The sequence below is a fragment of the Heptranchias perlo genome, chromosome 5 (genome assembly GCF_035084215.1).
Source record: "Heptranchias perlo isolate sHepPer1 chromosome 5, sHepPer1.hap1, whole genome shotgun sequence".
NCBI classification, from domain to species: Eukaryota; Metazoa; Chordata; class Chondrichthyes; order Hexanchiformes; family Hexanchidae; genus Heptranchias; species Heptranchias perlo.
Genome location: NC_090329.1, coordinates 76854626 through 76877363, shown reverse-complemented (window position 1 = coordinate 76877363; position 22738 = coordinate 76854626). Strand labels below are relative to the sequence as shown.

The window sequence follows — 22738 nt, the reverse complement described above, 5'->3', positions numbered from 1 at the left end:
GTGGGTTTGAGCTTTGCACTCGGCCGGGTGTAACTCCAGTCAGATGTGAAACTAAATTATTAAAAGTGCTCAGACACTATGTAGAACTCCCTGCCCACTTTAGAAACTGTATTGAGTCTTTAATGTTATGAGAGAGCAGACGCCACCGTCCACTCTCTTAACATTAAAACGTTGCCACTGGGAGATCAGAGCTCCACATACAGAGCTCTCTCCGAGTGGACAGAGTGCAAGACACAATCTGGCACAACCACAATATAAGTCAATACTTACCAGCTGCCCTTCGCATTCTACTGCTACCGGTTTTACTGCAGCCTTATATCCTGCAAGTTCTTATAGCTTTTTCATTTCCTTTGTGTTATTAATTGTGCATGTTATTAAACTCTCTGTCTTAATATTGGTGTGAAAGTTGTCACGGGCAAAGTGCACCTGCAGACCTCTGCATGCTTTGGAAAAGTGAAGTCCATGTATTTACAGGTAACACCGCTTAATGTCTTCATTATCACAATTATACTTATATGGTATTTATTATCTAAAATTACATTTTTCAAATCACTTCCCATCGTAAATGATATGTTCTAATATTGCTTTCCATTCATCCACTCATTTGGTTGTACCTAAAATTCGCAGCTTAATTTTTGCATGTTGAGGAATATGCTGGTATTTATGTTCTACGCAATTCATCATTTTCAAATGTATTCTTATTAAATAACACCAAACAAAATAGCCTAAAGTTCAATGGCAGGTACATTGAGTCTTACTGCCTTGTAAGTGTCATGGATAAGAAACGACATACGGTCAACAAGTGGCATTTTGTTGACTCGAGCTCGACTTCTCCCATCCTCCAGCTTTAATTGTCGGCTCAGGGACTAAATTCCCCATTTTTGATTTGTTATGATCCCCCTGATTAGTTACCCTGGTAACTCTATAGATCGGAAACGTAGTGTTTCCTATATGTTGTTGTACGCGGGTGAGAATTGTCGTTCCATCTAAAAATATTTTATTCACGAGTTTCAATGGGAATGTGGAAATAAGTATAATACTGGAGTGTTAATTTCAGGAATTTATTGCTGACAAATTTACCTCCATTGCCCACCGTTCATCAGCCCTCTCAAAGTGGCCCCGTCCTATAAAGCCGTCCAGCTGCTGCGTTACTTTGCTCCCAGGCCGACTAAGCTCCTCGCTGTATGTCCTGTGAAGGAGCCTGAATTGTTCTTTTATCCAGGTCGAACTGAACATATAAGGAACCTCAAGAGTAGACTTCTACGAAAGCAGACTAGTTTTGATTTCTGTACATCGTGTAATAGGCAACTGTGTCATTCAGGCTGTCTGATGGTTCGAGGCAAGTGGCACCGTCACCAGAATCTTTTTTTAAATCATTGAAACTTTTAATCGCGGGAATAGTCTGTGGAAGCACAACCGCGGATCACATGCTCCTGGCTGTCTAGGCTCGGGGTGAGAATGTGAGCAGCGAGCTTGAAGATGTAGCAAAATATTTCGTAAAATTGCAACAAGGTTCGCGACACTTTAAGACATTTATCGTTTCCGTTCCAATGATTTAAGGAGATGTTGAGTGGCGCTGTCATGTTACAAGGTACGCGAATCTTCCAAATAGAATTAACACAATAAGCAGGTTGGCCTATGCTACTGTATTCCCTTTTCACCTCTACGTAACCCCCTTTGTGTGGAGAGTTCCCACAACCGTATGACTCACATCAGGAATGAGCTTTATCTTATTAAAAATTATTCAATATGGATTCTAATATTATTAAAAGCAATAATGTCAGCAAAATTGAAGAATGGAATAAAAGGGGCAATGGCAGCATGGATACGACGTTGACTAAGTGAGTAGTGGTGAATGGTTGTTTTTCGGACTGGAGGAAGGTGCTGGGACCACTGCTTTTTTTGATATATATTAATGACTTGGACTTGGGTGTACAGAGCACAATTTCAAAATTTGGAAGTGTAGTAAACAGCGAGGAGGATAGTGATAGACTTCAAGAGGACATAGACAGGCTAATGGAATGGGCGGTCACATGGCAGATGAAATTTAATGCAAAGAAGTGCGAAGTGATACATTTTGGCAGGAAGAATGAGGACAAGGAATATAAACTAAATGGTACAATTCTAAAGAGGATGCAAGAAAAGAGAGACCTAGGGGTATAGGTGCACAAATCTTTAAAGGTAGCAGGACAGGTTGAGAAAGTGGTTAAAAAAGCATGCGGGATCCTGGGCTTTATAAATAGAGGCATAGAGTACAAAAACAAGAAAGTTATGTTGAACCTTTATAAAACACTGGTTCGTCCACAGCTGGAGTATTGTGTTCAATTCTGGGCACCGCACTTTAGGAAGGATGTGAAGGCCTTACAGAGGGTGCAGAAAATATTTACTAGAATGGTTCCAAGGATGAGGGACTTCAGTTATGTGGATAGACTGGAGAAGCTGGGGTTGTTCTCCTTAGAGCAGAGAAGGGTGCGAGGAGGTTTGATTGAAGTGTTCAAAATCATGACGGGTTTAGATAAAGTAAATAAAGAGAAACTATCCCTTTGGTGGAGGGGTTCAGAACCAGAGGACACAGATTTAAGGTGATTGGCAAAAGAACCAAAGGCGACACGAGGAAAAAATTTTTTACGCAGTGAGTAGTTGTGATCTAGAATGCGCTGCCTGAAAGGGTGATGGATGCAGATTAAATCATGGCTTTCAAAAAGGAATTGGATAAATATTTGAACGGAACAAAATTGCAAGGCTATGGGGAAAGAGTGGGGGAATGGGGCTAACTGGATTGCTCTTACACAGGCTCGATGGGCCGATTGGCTTCCTTCTGTGTTGTAACGATTCTATGATTCTATGATAATTTTATTTGAGAAAACACTATGTGAATAGATTTCCAATATTCAGCATGTGTCATATTTCATGAATTTTACTTATCAATGTTAATTTCCTTCTAACCCATAATTAAAGCCTCGCTGGCGTTCACAAGGCCATAAGGTCATGAGATATTTATGGATGAGAAAAGCCATTCAGTCCATTCTAATGCAACCATTCAGAGGGGTCCCAACATCACCCATTGATTCCAGGACTTTTGCTTCCACTACTCTATCTGGAAGTTTATTCCACATGTTGATCACTCTGTGTTAAGAAAAAATTCCTGATATTAGTCCTAAAAGTACTCTTCTCTACTTTAAACCTATGTCCACTAGTTCTACATTCACAGTTTAATTTGAAGTCATATTCTGGATTAACTTTTTCTCTACCCTTAACAACCTTATATACCTCTATATGATCACCTCTGTCACCTCCTTTCCAGGATGAAAAATCTAAGTTTCTCTCGTCTTTTCTCATAACTTAGACCCCTGACACTGGGGATCAGTCTCATGGCCCTTCTCTGCACAACATCTATAAATTTTGATTGTCTCTCTGGTTTCTTGGCAATTAGAACTGAACACAGTATTCATAGTGTGGTCTAACTAGACCACAATAAAGTTTAATCATTACCTCCTCTGATACATATTCTACTGTTTTGGCTATGTAGTTCGACATCCTATTGGCTTTGTTGGCTGCTGTTCTGTATTTGTTGGACATGTTTACTGTCAAGACCACTAAGTCTCTTTCAGCTTTATCCTTAGTTATTTCAACATTATTCATGGAGTACGTGTGCCATCTATGTTTTTTCCTATATGTAGCACTTTACATTTGTATGCATTAAATGTAATCTGCCATTGTTCTGTCCATTTACATATCTTGTCCAACTCATTGGCCCAGCTTTTGCTGCCAAAGTAAAATGAGCTTATTGGCACTCACCATTATTTATGCGCAAATACTACAGTAACTTCAGGAGAGGCGTAAATGCGCGGTTAAACGCAGATATCCAGAAGTTGTTGTACAAGATGCGCCACTCTGCTGTTAGCTTAGCAAAAATGGCATCTCACTGTCTGCCTTAGCATTGAAATGCGTAGAATGGTGTGAAGTTGCTGCATTTGCACGGTTAATATGAACTAAACTCGCCACAGAAAGTTAAGTCTTGTCCATTCCAGTCTAAGTACCCTTTTAACAATGAGCTAAGTGTTAATTGCTACCAGTCAACCGCTCTGGCACTGAAAATTAACAATTACAAGTGCGGAGTCTCATTCCATCAGGTTTTAATTGTTGGTGGAGATTTTAAAAATGTAAAATTTTAAATGTTTAATTTTCTTTTACTTTTTCTTTCTGTCTCTTTATTTTCTCTCTCTCTTAATCCAATCTTTCTTTCCTTCTCTTTATTTCTCTTTCTGTACCTGATTTGACATTGAATTCACCCATTTTAATTTATACTTCCTTTTCAGTCCCTGTGCTGTTAATTTCACAATCCTGCAATCTTATTGGTTAAGGAGATAGTTGCTTGCCCTGTTCACTCAGGTCCCAGATGTCCTGTTTCCCCTCACTGCAACATTATCAGCTCGGGCTTTCAGCAAATTGCCACACAAAAAATGTAAAAACCTAAACATGCAAGGGCAAGTCTAACTAATGGCTGACAATGTTAGATGCCCTGCCACAACAAAATTTGGCCCAAGATGTAGTTTCTGAGCTGCCTCTTCCAGTTCCACTGTCCATCCTAGTTTAGTATTATTTTACCACTTTACATTGAATTTCTGAATCCAGGTCATTTATGTAAATTAGAAACATTGGCCCAGACAGAAACAATGGTCCCACGACTGATCCTTGTGGTACCCCACTCAGTACCTCTCTTCACACTGACTTCACTCCTCTAACAAATGCTAGTTGTTTCCTACCCTTCAACCAGTCTCTTATCTATCCCCAGGATTTTCTCTGAATTCCCAGTTTTCAGTTTAATTAATAAGCTTTCGTGTGGAACTTTGTCAAAGGTGTTTGGAAGTTAAGCAACACCATGTCAGAAGGCTTACCACAGTCCATTTGGGTTGTCACTTCCTCAAAAAAGTCGAGGAGATTTGCCGGGCAGAATATTCCCTTTCTGAATCCATGCTGACTGCTGTTAACTATGTTATTATTGTACAAAACATCCTGAAGTTTCTCCTAATAATCGATTGAATGGAAGTTTGACTATCGGCCCAGATTTTGCGCCAAGCGGGGAATGAACAGTGCCCACTGCGCATTAGATTTAAACTCACCACCCAAACTATCCACAGGCTTTTGGGCGCCAACTTCCAGCAATGCGGAGCCAAAAAAAATGCAGCGTCCTCTCCTGGGCATCTGTGAGCTGTATGAGCAGGGCAAGGGACTGTGTATCCCCTTAACTAATCAGATTGAAGCATCGTTAAGAAGCCACGCAGATACAGAACCAGTAAGTGTTGGTTAGAATATTAAATTCAATGTAATATCAGTTACAGAAAACAAAGTAAAGGGAGGGTAAGAAATATTGAATTAAAGGACAGAGATAAAAGAGACAGAAAGAAAAAGTAAAAAAATAAAAATTAAAACATTTTCTTTTCTGTTAAGTGCCCAACAACAATTCAATTTTGAAGGAATGAGACTCCACACTTGTAAAAGTAAATTTTCAGTGCCTGAGAGGTTGTTTGCGCAACCTCTTCGCACCGTTGCAGCCATTTGACCAGTGAGTCAGCCGGCGAGCTGTCCTTCCCACAAAGCTTTCAGAGGAGCAGGGCATCTGGTAGAGGAACTCCAGATTTCCATGTTTAACGGAACATTTGCACTCGCCGGAAGTTGCTCTTCCATTTGCCCTGAAATAACAGTGAGCCCTGTTAGGATCGGCGTTATTTTTAGGGTAAATTCCATGCCATTGGGTCTGTAAGTTGTCTGTGCTTTTTTTTCATGCTTTTTGAACATGGGCACTATAATAGCCTGTTTCCAATCTCCTGCTACCTCCCCAATATCCATTGACTCCATCATAATGATTGTCAGTTCTTCACGAATCTCTTCCCTGGTCTCCTTCAGCACTCAAGGATAAGTACCATCTATCCCTGGGGATTTACTTGTATTGAGCCTGATTAGCCTGTCTAGGAATTCCATCTGATTTTATTGAAGTCCTTGATTTTACTTGGAATATCAATATTTGAAGATTGCATCTTGCTCATGTCTCTCTTTGTGAATACTTGGGGGAAGCAGTCATTCAGAATATATAAACTATTTTGTGCTCATCATCAGTTTCAAGCCCATCTACATCTTCTATAGTTTTCACTTTTGCACATTCCCAGTACCAGTAATATTTTCCAATAATAATTTGCAAATTAATGCTATGTCTTCACATTTTTTAGATAATTAGGGAGGGAAAAAGGGGGAAAGCAAAATTGTGCAAATTCTGGAAATGTGAAATAAAAACAAATAAAGTTGGAAACACTCAGCATCTGTAGAAAGAGAAGTGTACGGTTAAAGTTTCAGATCGATGACCTTTTGTCAAAACTGGAAGATGTTACAGATGAACAGCTGATAAGAAAGAGCAGAGCTAGGAAACAGAAATAAAAAGGAGAGGTCTGTGATTAGGTGGAGGACAGGAGATGAATAAATGACAGAAGTGATGACAGTGCAAGGCAAAGGGAGGTGCTAATGAGAGAAATTGGAGAAACACAAGATGTGTCGAAAGGATGTGTGAATGGTTATAGCAGAATGACAGAGGGGGACTTATGCATGGAAAACCTGGCAAAGCGGAGAAGGCTTCCATGACAGGAATGTGGCAGAAGAAAAAAGGAGGCAGACACCAGGGGTGTAGACAACAACAACATGCATTTATCTAGTGCTTTAACTGTGGTAAAATGTCCCAAAGCACTTCACTGAAGCGTTATCAGACAAGATTTGACACCAAGCCACATAAACAGATATTATTAGGACAGGTGACCAAAGGCTTGGTCAAAGAGATAGATTTTAAGGACCTTCTTAAAGGAGGAGAGAGAAGAGAGATGGAGAGATTTGGGGAGGGAATTCCCATGCTTGAGGCCTAGACAGCATTCTCAGAAGGTTATAAGGCTAGAGGAGGTTACAGAGATAGGAGGGGGTGAGGTCATGGAGGGATTTGAACATGACGATGAGAATTTTAAATTTGAGGTGTTGCTGGACCGAGAGCAAATGTAGGTCAGCGAGCACATAGGTGATGGGAGAATGGGACTTGACACAAGTTAGGATACGGGGCGTAGCGTTTTAGATGAGCTCAAGTTTATGAAGGTTGCAAAGCGAGAGGCCGGTCAGGAGAGCATTGGAATAGTCGAGTTTAGAGGTAACTAAGGCATGGTTGAGGGTTTCAACAACAAATGGGCTGAGGCAGGGGCAGAGACTGGCAATGCTACAGAGGTGGACGTAGTCAGTCTTTGTGATGGAGAAGATATGAAGTCGGAAGCTCAGCTCAGGGTCAAATAGAATGCTGAGGTTGCAAACAGTCTGGTTAAGCCTGAGGCAGTAGCCAGAGAGAGGGAGGAATCAGTGGTGAGGAATTGGAGGTTGTGGTGGGTGCTGAAGACAGTGGCTTCAGTCTTCCCAATGTTTAATTGGAGGAAACTGTGGCTCATCCTGGACTGGATGTTGGATAAGCAGGCTGACAGCAGAGGCAATGGAGTGGTCATGTGGCCTAGAGCTGGGTGTCATCAGCATGCATGTGGAACATGACATCAAGAGGCAGTATGTAGATGAGAAATAGAAGGGGGCCAATGATATACCCTTGGTGGACTCCAAGCGTAATGGTGTGAAAGCCATTACAGGGGATTGTTTGGCTACAACTGAATGGGTAAGAGTGGAACCAGGTGAGAGAAATCTCACAGCTGGATAACAGAGGAGAGCTTTTGGAGGAGGATGGCATGGTTGACCGTGGCAAAGGCTGCAGCTAGGTTTAGAAGGGTGAGGAGGAATAGTGCATCATGGTCACAATCATAGTGGATGTCATTTGTGGCTTTGATTAGAGCCGTTTCAGTGCTGTGGCAGGGCGGAAACCAGATTGGAGATGTTCAAAATGAAGTTGCGGGAAAGATGGGCACAGATTTGGAAGGTGATAACATGTTCAATGACTTTGAAGAGGAAAGGGTGGTTGGAGATGGCATAAAAACAGGTTTCTTTTTCGAACCAAACTAAGCGCCCGTCATGTTTTTAGGTCAGACATACTAAACATTTTGAATTGAACCCAAACAGATTAATACAAAATGTGCAATATAACTTCAGTTATATTGAATTTAGACAAGCAGTGGGAGATCATCTTGAAGAGGTAGCCTCACTCCACTTTGGTTTGAAGCTGGTTGCAGTGAAACTGAAATCTGTTCCCAGGTGGACCACATGGATCTTTTTAATGAATTTTGACTATTTAAAATGTTAACAGAGAGTCAAAAGGCTTTTTGTTAAAATTAGCTTTAATTTGCATTCAGATGCTGACCTAAGAGCAATAAAGAGCCTGATGATTGTTCATTACGTTAAACTCACACCAGTCTCAAACTGATACCTGCAATATAATAATTCTTAATGAGTGGCACTTGAGAGTCAGCATTTTGCTCCATAAATCGCTTTTCCCATTTTGATTGATTGTGACAAATATTGATAATATAGATTCAATGGCAACTTTCAAAAAGGAATTGGATATATACTTTAAAAGGGGAAATTTGCAGACTGTGGGGAAAGAGCGGGAAGAGAGATTAATTGGATCGCTCATTCAAAGAGCCGGCACAGTCACGATGGACGGATTGGCCTCATTCTTTGCTGTAAGATTCCATGACTCTACCTTCGAGAAGTCTGCTATGATACATGGGCTGCATTTTCTTTTGCTACATTCACATACCGAGTCCTGACATTATTCGGAAGCTTCTATGTGTGTACTGCATATACTTATTTTGTTTAATAAGAGGTGCTGCACATATATTTTCAAGGTGTCTGAGGAGAGTAACAAATACTCAGATCGATAAGGTAGTGCATTTCACCTAATCTTCAGAGGCAACTCCTCCTCACTCGAGGATTTCCATTTGCCAAATTCTCCAGTGGCGCTTCGTGTTGAGATTGACAATGTGAAACTGACTAGAAAGAGTGCAGAAACGATTTACTAGGATGCTACCGGGACTTGATGGTTTGACTTATAGGGAGAGGTTAGACAGACTGTGACTTTTTTCCCTGGAGAGTAGGAGGTTAAGGGGTGATCTTATAGAAGTCTATAAAATAATGAGGGGCATAGATAAGGTAGATAGTCAAAATCTTTTCCCAAAGGTAGGGGAGTCTATAACGAGGGGACATAGATTTAAGGTGAGAGGGGAGAGATACAAAAGGGTCCAGAGGGGCAATTTTTTCACTCAAAGGGTGGTGAGTGTCTGGAACGAGCTGCCAGAGGCAGTAGTAGAGGCGGGTACAATTTTGTCTTTTAAAAAGTATTTGGACAGTTACATGGGTAGGATGGGTATAGAGGGATATGGGCCAAGTGCAGGCAATTGGGACTAGCTTAGTGGTATAAACTGGGCGACATGGACATGTTGGGCCGAAGGGCCTGTTTCCATGTTGTAACTTCTATGATTCTATGATTCTATGACTTTTTATAGGAACATATCGCCTGTGGACTGAACCGAGGTTTGCAGTATTCAACTGGCCTTCACTGAAATTAACCCCTTCATGCTATTTCCCCAGAATCGATTAGATGATCGGTCCAGACATGAATGATACTTATTGACTGCAGTGCCCGAGTCAACAGCACACCAAGAATGGCGAAATTCTAGCCCGCGATTTTCAATATCGAAAATCTTTAAATTCTGTTCGGTATTTATGCTGAAGAACTATAACAGATTAAAGTACTTTCCCAATGTGAACTCTGGCAAATTCTAACCTCTCTCTCTATACACACATATACATATATATTACGTTTTTTGGAAAAGCTGTGAGTAACAGAAAGGAATATTACAGTAAATAGGACGTCCCAACAGGTGCTTCGCAATGAGATAGTGCATGGAGTTATTTTAACTCAAGTTCCTATTGAAATCGTTTCATATAACTAAGGAATTATATTTTATTACGATTGTAACAAGAATTTGAATAAATTACATTAAAATTGAGAAACCAAATGGAAATGTAAAAAAAAAACCCGTCCTGTCTCTTTTTCTGATATTATGCATCCGATTGTTTGGAAAGACTAGGTGATACAATCAGAATAAGGACGTACTATGTGGTGTGAAGGGGACATGATGCTAATTGCCTGTTTATTCATATTTGCGCTGTTTGACCAGTGAAAGCCTCCTTCTAGCTGTTCGGCGTCCTGGTAAATTCAGTGGGGCCGGGTTGGGAAGACGTGCGGTGACGTCGCGACGCAACGCGTCCGCTTTAAATGTTTGGTGTTGCTTTTTGCACTGAGTCTGATCGGAGAGAGTGAGAGAGCCAGGAGGACGCCGGGGCAACAGGGCGGAATTTAGCCTTTTTACCCAAAGCAGCGATGTTCGCGTACATGGGACACGATCGCCCATGAAGCATCGCCCGTACTATAACTCGCCTTATCCCTGTTGGTAAATCCAGCCTTCGCCATGAGCTGTCTGGATGTTATGTACCAAGTGTATGGTCCCCAGCCTTATTTTGCAGCAGCCTACAGTCCTTACCACCATCAGGTACGTTAAAAAAGTTGGTAGTGCAATAATCAATAATTTGTACTATACAGATACGATTGACATATTATTCCAACAATTCATTCATTTCATTAAAATTAGCAGTTGACTTATAAGAAGTATTGTAATGCATCCTTAAAGTGTTGTTTGGGACATTTCCTCTGTGCACTAATCAGCCCAATGCTTTTTCTAGAAAATATAACATTATTAAGATTCTAACTGTCGTGCCTCTATTCGACCCGTTTCCCGGCTCCCAATAAAGTTGCACCAATAAACTTAACGGCGTTCGCTTTGAGTTTTCTCCCCAGCGAGACAGACTTTTCCCACTCTCCTTTCACCTCTGACAGTCAATATCCAACTCTGGTGCATGGGTTTATTTAGCTGCCGTTATTCTATATTTGAAATCGTGATGAAGTCTCGTGGGACTCATTTTTAACAGACCTACTGTCCTGGAAATCGTGTAGATTGGAAAAGTCCAGTCCTGCGCAAGTTTTAAAAAAATTAATAATATAGCCATCAAGAATTACTGTGTCCCAGTCAGATTTTTATTGTTGATTGTGCATTTAGATTTAGTTATCTAATATATAGAATTGAACGAAATCTCAAGACTGTAAGTAATCACAATTCATTGAGGAACAAATACATTATTATAAGTTCCAAACTATAGGATTGAAACTCCTTACACACCAGAGCTCTAGATTTAGTCACTGCTGATTCAATGAATTAGTTGCTTCACACGGTGCTGTGATTTAGGGTTTCCCTCTTCTTCTGCAGAAACTAGCCTTTTACTCGAAAATGCAAGAGGCGGCGGACAGTACAAACATCAGTGGATCATTTTCTGTACATGGCTCTACAATCAAAGAGGAAGAATCGAGCAACGAAAAAGAGCGTCCACCTGAAGCGGAATACCTCAGCTCTCGATGCGTACTCTTCACTTACTTCCAGGGTGACATTAGCAGTGTTGTTGATGAACATTTTACAAGGGCATTAAGCCAGCCCAGCAGTTACACTCCTGCCAGCAGTGGCTCCAAATCCACAAGAGGAAGCACGAGTTCTTGGAGAGGTGGGTTCAGTACAAGCCATAAATTAACTACCAATATTCTGTTGTTAGAACTGCAATATAAGAAAAAATAAATCTTCGAAAACGTAAGTTTCCTTTACTGGGTCAATGATCCTATTGTGTTCCATAAAATTACTGAAATCGTTATCGTCAAATTGAGGGACATTCGCTCGAAGTTTTAGAAATAATGAACCGTTCTACTTGGAAATTTTACTTAATTCTGATTTTCACACGAATAGAGGTAAGCACTGTGCGCAGTAAGTTATATATTAGATTGACTATAAACGTTAACAACATGTAACCTAAACATAAGATCTATTCCATCCTTTCACTAATCGTGCATTGGACCCTATGCCTACAAATAATATATTGGACACAATGGCTAGTGACCTAGTGGCAGTTTTATTATACAACAGTAACAAGAGTTACGGGGGCTCGGCCGTTTCTCAAGATGCCCGTAGATTATCCTCGTTGTATTTCACGTGCAGCAAATCCATGACTACTTTTCTTCCATGAGTCGTACCGAATCAGATTGGTAACCTTGAGTGGAAATTGTACTGTTTATAGCAAGTCATCAGCATCCAACTTTTCGTTAATTTCTATCATGTAATTTGTCTGGATGTTGTAGCAGTGTCTGTTTGTTTAACCGTCATCTTAAATTACAGTTTATCTAAATTCTTTGTAAATTCAGTGACGTTTTGCACATTGCAATATAGCCTGACTAACACTAAGTGGATTTCGGCACAAGTAATTTATTGTAAAATTATGTATTATTTAATTCAAATCAACAATTATCGTTAGCTGCTCGTGTTTAGATCTATCATTTGTTCATATTAGCTCTCATAATAAGTTGATATTGCTATTTGGAATGGAAATGTGGGTTCTAAATAGCAATAGCCAGAAGTTACTCTCAATGAGACTTTTTCAGATAACCATAAATAATTTTCAAATCCAAATTTTGAAATCGAAAATAATGTAAAAAGACAGTTTTTTTAAAAGAAGAAATTGCCAGTTCCCATAGGTCTTCCATTCTCAAGTAACTCTTCAGTACACAGTATTTCTAAAATGAATTCGATCGCATCATATGAAAATCAGATGATACTTCGATTTCACTAGAACACGTCCCTGTAACTGCCTCAAACAACATAGCATCGGTTCTAAGGCAAAACATTCTTATAATATTTTGAAGAGGTTTTTGGAAAGTGAAAATGTGCAATTCTTTGGGGTACATTTGACATTGTGTTGCCTAAAGAGTTTGTATTTCTATTTAAGGGATAAATCCTATTACCAATCGGACCTTTGAACAACGTTTTAAGGGAAAAGATTTTAATTGATTGCCTTTACTATAAATAATGATTTTATTTTAAAAATGAAAATTTGAATAAATGCAAGAATTGCTTCTTTCGGTATAATCATCATCTTTGCAATATACTGCTTTGCCTAAACGGGGCATGCTGAAGAACTGCACTGTCCAGCTTGTGATCTCTGATGCTGTTTAATTTTGGCTTTTATACCCTATTTTGCTATAAATACTTTCTGCTTTCCACCAACCACTTCAATTGTTAATATTATAGCAATTTCTCTTTCCCCCAAAACGCTTTAACTGGGAAACAAAAACTGCTGCCAATCATACTTGTTTGCAAGATTTTTCCTCACTTCTTGAGAGTAATAATGCTGAGTATTGTTAAAATAGCCAAATTGAAACTGACATTCACTTTCACAAAGTAAAGTGAGATATCCTATGCTGGTTGTTTTATTGCGGAAATGTACATAATTTGGTTGTTAATGAGAAAATAATTTCTATACTAGTTGATTTTATTCACTGTTATTGATAATTATTAATAATTCCATTATCTCTTCTTTCTTTGCAGAGGGAGCATTCCCAATGAACCAACGGTGTTTTCCTCCTTCTTTCTGGAACAGCACTTATCAGCCCTCCATTTCAGCAAGTCTAAGTAGCAGTCTAGGCAATGCCCTGGCTGGAGCTCCCACTGAGCTGCCCTTTGGAGCTGACCCATACTCAAGTGCCTCTTTGCACACTCATCTGCACCAAGGAGCCCCTGAGCCCTGGCACCACCATCACTACTCATTGGGAAGTGCCATCAGTGCACAGAGCTCTGTCTACACACGGCCTAGCATGCATGATGTATACGGGGTGGGTACACCTTTTGACCCACGCTACAGTTCACTGTTAGTGCCTTCAGTGAGGCCACACCGGCTTCCTGCTGTCCCTACACCCCAGTGCGACCTAGCCAAGAGTGACACTACCACTGCATGGACCACAGGGGCCTTCACAGGGCCAACCAGTGACATGAGCCAAACCCTCAACCTCAATGTGGATGCAGGTAAATACCTCCAAAGACAGTGCATGCAGAGATCAAGGAACAGCAAAGGTTCCAAATGCTGAAAGCGTTTGTCTTCTGTTAGATGTAAAACCAGTTCACATTATCAGGAGTGAGGAATACATATTAAGTGTAGTCTGTAACAGACTGAGCAAAAAGGATATTATGTAGTCAGTTCAATAAAGATTAAAAAGTTCCTGCAATGGTTCAATTGATAAATGCACTACCCAGTGTAGAACCGAGCCATACAGATCAGGAAGGTCTCAGGTTTGATCCCCAGTATAGTGAATTAGTTGACCTCAGCCTTGGTGCCAGTAGGGGTGCTAAGACTGGACTCAGAGCCCTGGGTAGGGAGCTATTCAGTGATCCCTGCTGTATTTGTGAGATGAAGCTAGGATTAGGCTCAAATGTGATGCCTTTCACAGTAAAATAACCCACTTAAATTCATTGTCCAAGCACACACATAGAGAATGATTTGCAATGTGTGAAAGAATGGTTGGCACTCATGGAACTATATTCCAGCGTGTGTCAGCACCTTTAAAGAGAGAAGAGGGGAAACTAGGAATAAAGCAATTACTAGGACTGTGTTGCAAGCTCTTATATATCCTCTTTGATGGTAATGTTCTCCTGCAGGCCACAAGTGATACGGACCAGTCCCTTAGCCCAGGCTATAAAATATGTAGGGAGCCTGTTATGTAATTTATTTTAGAAATATTACTCTGCCAAAGTGTTCACAAAGAGCAAAATTCAAAGGAGCTTACATTGCTGTGAACCCAGATAGTCTACTACAACCATGAGAAGGCCCATAAGCACTAAACAGCTTACTAAACACAGTTTTTGTTTTACTGAGAAACCAGGATGAATGGCCAAGGTTCATAGGTGAGAGCACCAACAAGGCTGAAAAGATTAAGAGCGATAAATCAGCTAATAGCAATTTGGTGACATTAAGATTGGGTTTTAAAAGCCTGAAACTTATAAGGAGAAGATTGAAGAAGGTAAGGAGTTCTACAATCTTGAGGTCCTAGGAAAGAATAATTTAGATATGAAACTGTTATGAGTCTTTATTTCAACATAATGAGGATGTACTGAGGAAGAAAATCATGTAGGACAGTATATTTGCAGTTTAGGAGGAACAAGAGCATTGACTTGTTATTTAATTAATGAATTTTCTGAGCTTCTGACTGGAGATTTGCTGTCAGAGCTTTCATTTCCCATAATCATCACTATTATGATTACCAACATTTGCCATGGAGCTCTGTGTAATGTGACAGGAAGGGAATGTTTCATAGCACTAGACTGTGATTTATGGGATCAGTTGACAGGAAGAGAGAATTTTAATGAGAAATAATGCACTACTTTAAAACATAGGACAATGCATATTTGTATGTTAGTTATATTGCAGCAACCCATCAACGCCTTTAGATGATCAAATGGTTTGATTTAGTAGTTTATTCATTCTCTAAACCCCAAGGTAGAATTACTATTTTATATTCACATACCGGACATGTATTATCATTTAATATGGAACTAGGCAGTGACTTTTCATTTAAAATAGTTTTTCTTTTATTCTGCTTTCATTGTTTATTCTTGCCCTATGCAATTGGATATCACCAATTTTATTATGTAGGACTTAAAAGCATATTAAATCACTTGACGTGAACTGTAATATTAAAAAATCATGAAACAACAAATTGCTGAAACATTCATAGTCTGCATTGTATTCCAAATGTGTATGTGGAGAAAAAAAATCAAACTTTATTATTTCACACTCATGGTAGATCTTCCTATCAGGGTTTAGCCTTATTATGGTTTGAGATTCTCCAGTACTGACTGGCATAGAGTTTACACTATAAGCAGGGAATACTGCTGTAATGTTAAAAAGAGGAAAAAATAACTGTGACCACTAAAAATCTGAAATAAAAACTGAAAATTCTGGAAATACAGAGTAGATCTGTGAGTATCTGGAAGAGAAAATACAGGTTACTATTTCAGGTCGAAACTTGCTACAGTCATAGGGCTGTTAAAACAAAAGTGGCTTAATAACCTTAGAGTATGATGTTTGACTAGACTGTAGGAGATAAATAAACACTAGTCCGATTAGTATTTCAAGACTAGGATATAGATTGGAAAACTAAATTTTTGAGAAGCATGCCCGTTATGCTGTTACTTAAATGAACTTCTATAGAAATGAATGCAACCTGGGAGTTGGGATAAAAAGACATACAAATATATTCAAGTATAGATTTGTGATATTAATTAATTGATTGTGGCTGAAAAAAACATGATCACAGAGACATCCTTTGTAGCTGATAGCTGAAATAATCTGAAATTCAAACTTTAGCCTCCATGCAAATAAATTTAACAACGCATTGCAAGGCTTTATACTAGTGGAGACATGAGTAGCAAAATGTTATCAAAATATGGGCATCCCTTCACTTTTCCAGTTGGATTCACAAATGAAGAGCAGCATGGATGGTGTCAGGAACAATAATGTTTAATATTAGGTTATGCTATATGGTTTCTCTTTACAAACAGTAATACATGTCGCAATGAATTGAACCGATTGTTGTCCTTGCCAGTATTAGTTTCAAAAAAGTGTGTTATTGAAAACCTGCTGATGAAAGTGTTGATTTGTAGAAGAGTGTTTATTAATAAAGGACAGTGTGATGAAACCTTGAGCGATAAGCTGTCAGGCCTTTAAAATTGTGATGATCAATATCATATTGTTTAGACTGATTTAAAAATGTCAATACAGTGTGCCATGAGCAAGGAAAGGTTAACTGGTTGTATGCTGAATCCAAATATTCAATTAATGGAAGCTTTGATTTAACACAATGTGTGTAAAGTGATTCAGGTAATTAAAGTGATATGCTGTCATACAAATCGGCGACTTCTCAATACACTTTGATTATCTTTGCCCTGACCAAATTCTTACTTTCTTAAATGATAGATCAGAAGTGGAATTTTATTCGATTGGCAATACAATAGACCATCATTGAAAACTTGAGGCAAATATTTTGCATTATTGCCAGACATTTGCAAACACTGTGTATTTTATTGTACCCTTGTACTGTAGTCATTAAGGCTTCATTTAAACTTTGCACTAATGCTAAAGTCATAGTGTAAATGCAGCCTTAGCTTTGTGTGACAGAAGTGCATATCAGGAATCTAGGCCCATGAATTGGGCACACACTCAAATTTCTTATATGCAGTTCCAGTATACAAAGTTCTGCACTGGAAGCACTAAAGGTGAAAACTTACCCTACAGTGTGATGTGAAAGGATAGTAACTCCTTGCTCTTTCATATTTTCCACTGCCAGATTTACAACCCTAAAGTGGAAAATATCCTTTAATGGATTTAAATATTGTAACACACTTTTGTTGAGATCTGTAATAATCTGAAGTTATACTGCAAATATTGGCCTCGGATGCTATCTTTGGGGTGCAATGCATGGCTGTCAGATTTATGTTATATTTCCAGCTGCACCTCATATTAAATCTAATGTCAAGGAGCTCTGTGCATGTGTGCTTGGAAGCATACAGTGAGCTCTGCTCCCAATGTGGTTATTTTTTTTAAATGTATAAAAGAATGTCAGGAATATCCACCTTTTACTAACATTAAAAACACTTAAAAGTGAATTTATAAAGATCCCAATAGAACCACTGGAGCACTTTTAGTGTGGCTTCCCACAGGCCCAGATCCATATTCAACCAAGCAGTAACTAGAGATAGTCTCACATCTGTGGCTTTAGAGAAAGAAAGACATGTATTTATATAGTGCCTTTCACAGTGCTTTACAGCCAATTAAGTATTTTTGAAGTGTAGTCACTGTTGTAATGTTGGTGTGCTTGTGGGGTCAAGCTGACTCCCAAGTTTTACTACCACTTTCATAATGATGTACACACAAAACTCCACATCTAGGCAATGTAAGTGCATTGTTAGTAAGATAATGTTGAACAATAACTCTACGTATGATGTATTATATCACCTGACCATATTTTACTGAATAAATTCAAGCCTAGATTTCAAGGACGCATTAATGATTTTGAATGGAATTATTTTCAAAACCAAAATTACATAATCCATTCAATGAATTATATTCAATTATTTTAAATTTATGTTTTTTCTGCATGTGAGGGATGCCACTGCTGGCAGCCAATGTCAGCCTTGAGTGCTCCAAAGTCACCTGGAACATAGGTTAGATGTTCCATCTTCTCTGTCCCATAAATGTCTCTTAATCCCAATTTCAGAAGAGTGCCTCCTGCTGCTCACCAGTCATTATTTGGTCGCTGTATGAGATTTGTGTCAAATTATGAACAGTTGTGTGCCATGGAGCTATTTGGGAATTATGTCGTGACCACCCATTAAAGTTATTTCACCTAGGACTTTACAGCTGGCATAGAAGAGAGATGTATGTCCCATTAGTCTGGACTCGATTCAAACCCAAGCTTTAGATGTGAAAACACAGAGTACGAACGCACTGCACCATTCAGTTCCCAAAGTTACCTGTGTCTGATATAAGTATTATTCTTCGCATATCCCAGTACTTCCAATTTGATAACATGTGCCAGTATTGCTCCTTGTCTATAGTCAGTGAAATAACTCTGTCATTGGTATGTACATGCCCGATATGATTCCACCCTATAAATTTAAAGCACAGGTGCAAGTGTGTAGCTATAAATACTGTGGTGGAATAAATAGTATTGTCTGTGCATAAATAATATGATTTGATAAATGCATATAAACTAACCAGATACACTTATGCATATAATTAACGGTTGTCTCCGCTTTCTCTGATTGACAGACTATAAATGTTGATACATGAGTTACGTGTAAATTATTGGAGGGAAATGTTTCGATAAATATAATAAAAATAGATGCCGCAGAAATCATGTATCGTGTGTCTAACAGTCGATTCATTTACGTGCAGGTTGTTTAGAAAATGCCGAAGTAAGAAAGTAAAGGCGACATAAATAGGGCCGAGTAAAGCGTATAGAGATACAATGTTAGCGGGTGTTTATTTAATCACTTGTGTGCAGTGAAACTTGAACTGTTCAAATTCGGTGAATAGAGCTGCTCATACTTACATCACATTGCTTGAGCCACAGAGACCAAATCATTTGTTGAAGCCTCCCAAAGAATTCTAAATTTTCAATCGTAATTACTTAATAACACGAATTCAGAACTTCTTCGATGATATTTCCCGGCTGCAGAGATTTCCCTATTCGGGAAAATGACCAGTAATTGATTTTCAGCTTAGGCACATCAGATCTCTCAATATCAGATCCCACTAATGGTTAAGTAAATGTTACATTTTGAAATTTACTAAATTAGAGAAAGGTTGCAATTTTGTGAGTATTCAGCACTCGTATGTGGCTGTCACAGTACGATATGGTTTATCCTTTCATTGACACATTAAGGTAAGTTACTCAGAGAATATAGGTTTCTCTGTAGACAATATAATCTTATTCGGCAGATTTATTGAAACAGCAAAGTTTACAAGAAGAAATAAGTACAGTGTATACAGAGTACACCGTTTGTGCTGTCTGAGAACGAGATGAACGAAATGCTCAGACATATTTATAATTTTGGGGGGCATAGTTAGATATCTAAGCTATATTAATATGTGTAGATTGCAGTAGGAATGTGTTTTGACAACATGGGAATGTATGTCTGTCGTTTTCAGTGAAACTGCTTTTTACAAGTTGTATTGTTAATCTAAATTCAAAACAATCTGGGTAATTTAACGACGTGAAATGTTTAAATTGCACTTGGTGGGGTCCAAAATGGGTATCAACAACTTGTGTATTTATCCCTACTAAAAAAATTATCTGTAACATAAATATAATGGGAAGTCTTAGTGCAGCAGTTAACTCAGAAACGAGTTGTTTCCGTGATCTGCGATCAGGTGTTTCTGTTCCTCTGAGCAGTTGTGTACTTTGTCTGATCTCTTGTTTATTGTCTGTGTGCGTTTGGCCGCTTTGGGTGGAATTTCTTTCTGTCTTATTGTTTCAATGCCTTATGTGTTCTAACTTTCAGAGCGTAGCTCTAGTTCTATATTCTGTCCCTGTTCTGCTTACATACCCTTTCCTTTTTTTGCCTATTTTTTTTTACATTCTCAGGTCTGGCGCACCAGGAAAAAAACAAGGATCTTTACTGGTTTTAGAGCACTCACCAGCTACCTCGTTTGGCTGCCCTGTATTTTCTACCTGAAACATATCTCTTCCTCTATGTACAGTGTGTAACAGATTTTGATCTCGGTTTCAGCTCGCCGTTATTCCCTTTGTGGTGGACCCCTGTTAAGCTGAGTGTTTTACACAACAAACCGCTACAATCAAAAGTAAAAACAATTTAAAAAAAAAACTTCAAACTTTTCAAACAGCCGATCGACAGACTACAGAGAGTAAAAATGTGACTTATATCCTTCGAAAGGCAACACCCTGCTCTTCTGAGGGACATTATGAGAAGAAGCGGGTTTGAACTGGTTGAATTCTAACACATTTTCAGAAATGTAATCATTTTAAAGAAACAGGTCTCTGAACCAAATTCTACTTCGATCGAGTCTACGTTGAATGGGCGTCCAGGAGTTTGCAAGGAATCCGCATCCTAAGCATTTCATTACGGATCGAGCTGCCCGGAGCCTTCCAATAGACTCGATGGGCTCACCATTATTAAAGTGCTAGGAGTATTTGCTTCAATGCTGATGATGACCGGACTACAAAAGGAAAGCGATGATAAGTTCATTACAAATCCGAAAATATTTAAGAATGCAGCACATCGCAGACTGGCGGATTCGTCCTGAGAGGCACTGCATTTTTTTTCATAAACCGTTTGACGATTAAAAATCCATTAAAATGGAGAGTTTTAATGAGGTCGAATACAACAAGCCTTGCACTGCCTTCCCCGCAGCCACCTGATCTGCCGCGGCTGGAGTGGAGCAGCTGTTTCGAACAACTGTGCAAACTGCTGGGCTCCCAGTGAAGGTGCGGGAGGGGGGCGTGGGGCAGAGCTTCCCAGAGTCTGGGAGCTGACAAGGGCGGGGGTGGAAGCAATTTCAGGTTACACCAGCATTTCTTTTTTGACAGATGAGCTCCAGTTACTGAAACTTTTTATTCTGGGTGTGTTGGTATTTTTTTTGTGATTGTTGCCATTTGAGCTGTTTTGGAGATTGCTTTGTAACTGTCAAAGTGCGCTGAATAAAAGTCTGGTCATTCGCGAAATAAAAGTAGTTTAAAAAAACCCTCTGTAAAAATAGATTGTATAAAATTTTACTATTTTGACAAGGCGATGCTCGTTTTTAAGTGTGAATATTTATTAATTTTATTTCTATGTTTGTTCATTCATTAAACTTTGCCGTTTGAGGATGTGAATTGAGGCCGGGAACTGAATTTTGGATATTTCCTGCCTCTCGGGTTGTAAATTGATGGAGTTTGCAACCAAATTTCGTGCATTACAAAATATAAGCACTGCTTTTATATACCCTGAGATTTACATTATTTATGAATCTTTAGTTTCAACTGTAATAACAGCGGCTTATTAGGAGACATTTCCTATGTTCCTATTAACTATGAATGAGAACGAAATATTGGTGTTACTGATCAGCAGTGGCTGAGGGCCGGGAGTGCTTTCTGAGACCGCACACCGGAGAGTCAAGGCGCTTAATGCCGCTACTTATAACCAGGGGGTTAACTTGCCTGATGACTTTAACCCGCCCCATTCATTTTGGTGAGAATATAACATTCTTACTTTCCCTTCAAGTCTCCACATTATGACGGTTTTATTCCTCTCCAACTTTCCTTCATTTGGTGAGCTGTTTAGAACAGTTTTCCACCAGCCCTCAGAGTACTTTGCATGTGTATAAATTGTCGTTGAGAATTCATTCGACTGTTCGGCTTCATAACCTCGCCGTTATTATCCCCCCGCCCCCCAAGGTAAATACCCCTCAGTCATGTAAAACTGACGATTTTTTAAAATGTTTGCACAGATGTCTTTTGAAAAAGAATCCCTCGCTGTCTCACCGGCGGCCACTGTTCAAAGCTAGTCCAGCACCAAGGCTTCACCTGTTTAACCGTGGGCAATAAGCAAATGGGGAAGGGGTATTTCAAAGTCCAGAGCAAGGAGTTCTTTAATTCGTCCCTTTCCTTCTCTCGCATTGGAAAGTTACCTAAATATGAGTAAGTAATATTCAGTACTTTCTAATCTGGGGAGCAGGGAAATACCGCGGGAACAGGCAAAGGCTGCAGAGAAACCCAACAGAGGCAGTCGTCCACTGTGTCTATAAGTCCTTGCAGACACCAATAATACCGACTGGTTCAATATGGTAGTTCATATTTAAATTCCGGCTCTGCACCCACCAGCCCGCGACGTTCCGCCTATTCACTTTCATGGTCAGAAAATCGCGGGTTGGCGAGCACAGAATCGGAATTTCCCTCCGTTTTTATTTCGTTAAGACATCAGCTCCTCTATCCCATCTTTCAAGTGTTTCATTGTGTGTATGTTTTTTTTCTAAGAATGGGACGAAGGGTTAAAACATTAATCGCACCAGAACTGAAGACGGTAAACTTAAAACATCTGAAATTCCCCAGCAGTTAATTTCCATAATCAACTGTCAATTTCACGATGTGTTAGACCAACAAATTGGTTACAACATTAACGTTAATACTGGATACATTAACCTAACCACATTTACTTTGAATGCTAATAAACTAATAGTTTGTGGTACTTGCTGAGGAAACGTATCAACAAGAAGTGTGAAAAGATGGAATGAAAAGTATGTCTTGTTCACTTGACAATAATAAGACCCGCTGCGGTGTTAGGAATGGTTC

At 39.3% G+C, this 22738-nt stretch overlaps 1 protein-coding gene across 2 annotated transcripts; it reads left to right on the top strand.

Annotated features, from left to right (window-relative positions):
- Positions 1-10279: 10279 nt before the first annotated feature.
- Positions 10280-21392, top strand: vgll2a (vestigial-like family member 2a). Of its 2 annotated transcripts, none has more exons than XM_067984687.1 (4): positions 10280-10514; positions 11286-11574; positions 13443-13916; positions 20181-21392. In XM_067984687.1, exons 1-4 carry the CDS (start codon positions 10434-10436, stop codon positions 20219-20221), a joined length of 885 nt encoding a protein of 294 aa, XP_067840788.1. In that variant the 5' UTR covers positions 10280-10433; the 3' UTR covers positions 20222-21392. The 2 variants fall into 2 exon arrangements, with proteins under 2 accessions (XP_067840788.1, XP_067840787.1); XM_067984686.1 differs by having other exon boundaries at positions 20036-21392.
- The last annotated feature ends 1346 nt before the right edge of the window (positions 21393-22738 follow it).

What these genes read in the sequence shown, in the direction of transcription:
- vgll2a (XM_067984686.1), top strand. Translation starts at nt 10,434, where the DNA reads ATGAGCTGTCTGGATGTTATGTACCAAGTGTATGGTCCCCAGCCTTAT. An exon ending in AAGCACGAGTTCTTGGAGAG is followed by an intron (nt 11,575 to 13,442) that starts GTGGGTTCAGTA and finishes CTTTCTTTGCAG; the next exon opens with AGGGAGCATTCCCAATGAAC. An exon ending in CAACCTCAATGTGGATGCAG is followed by an intron (nt 13,917 to 20,035) that starts GTAAATACCTCC and finishes TTACATTCTCAG; the next exon opens with GTCTGGCGCACCAGGAAAAA.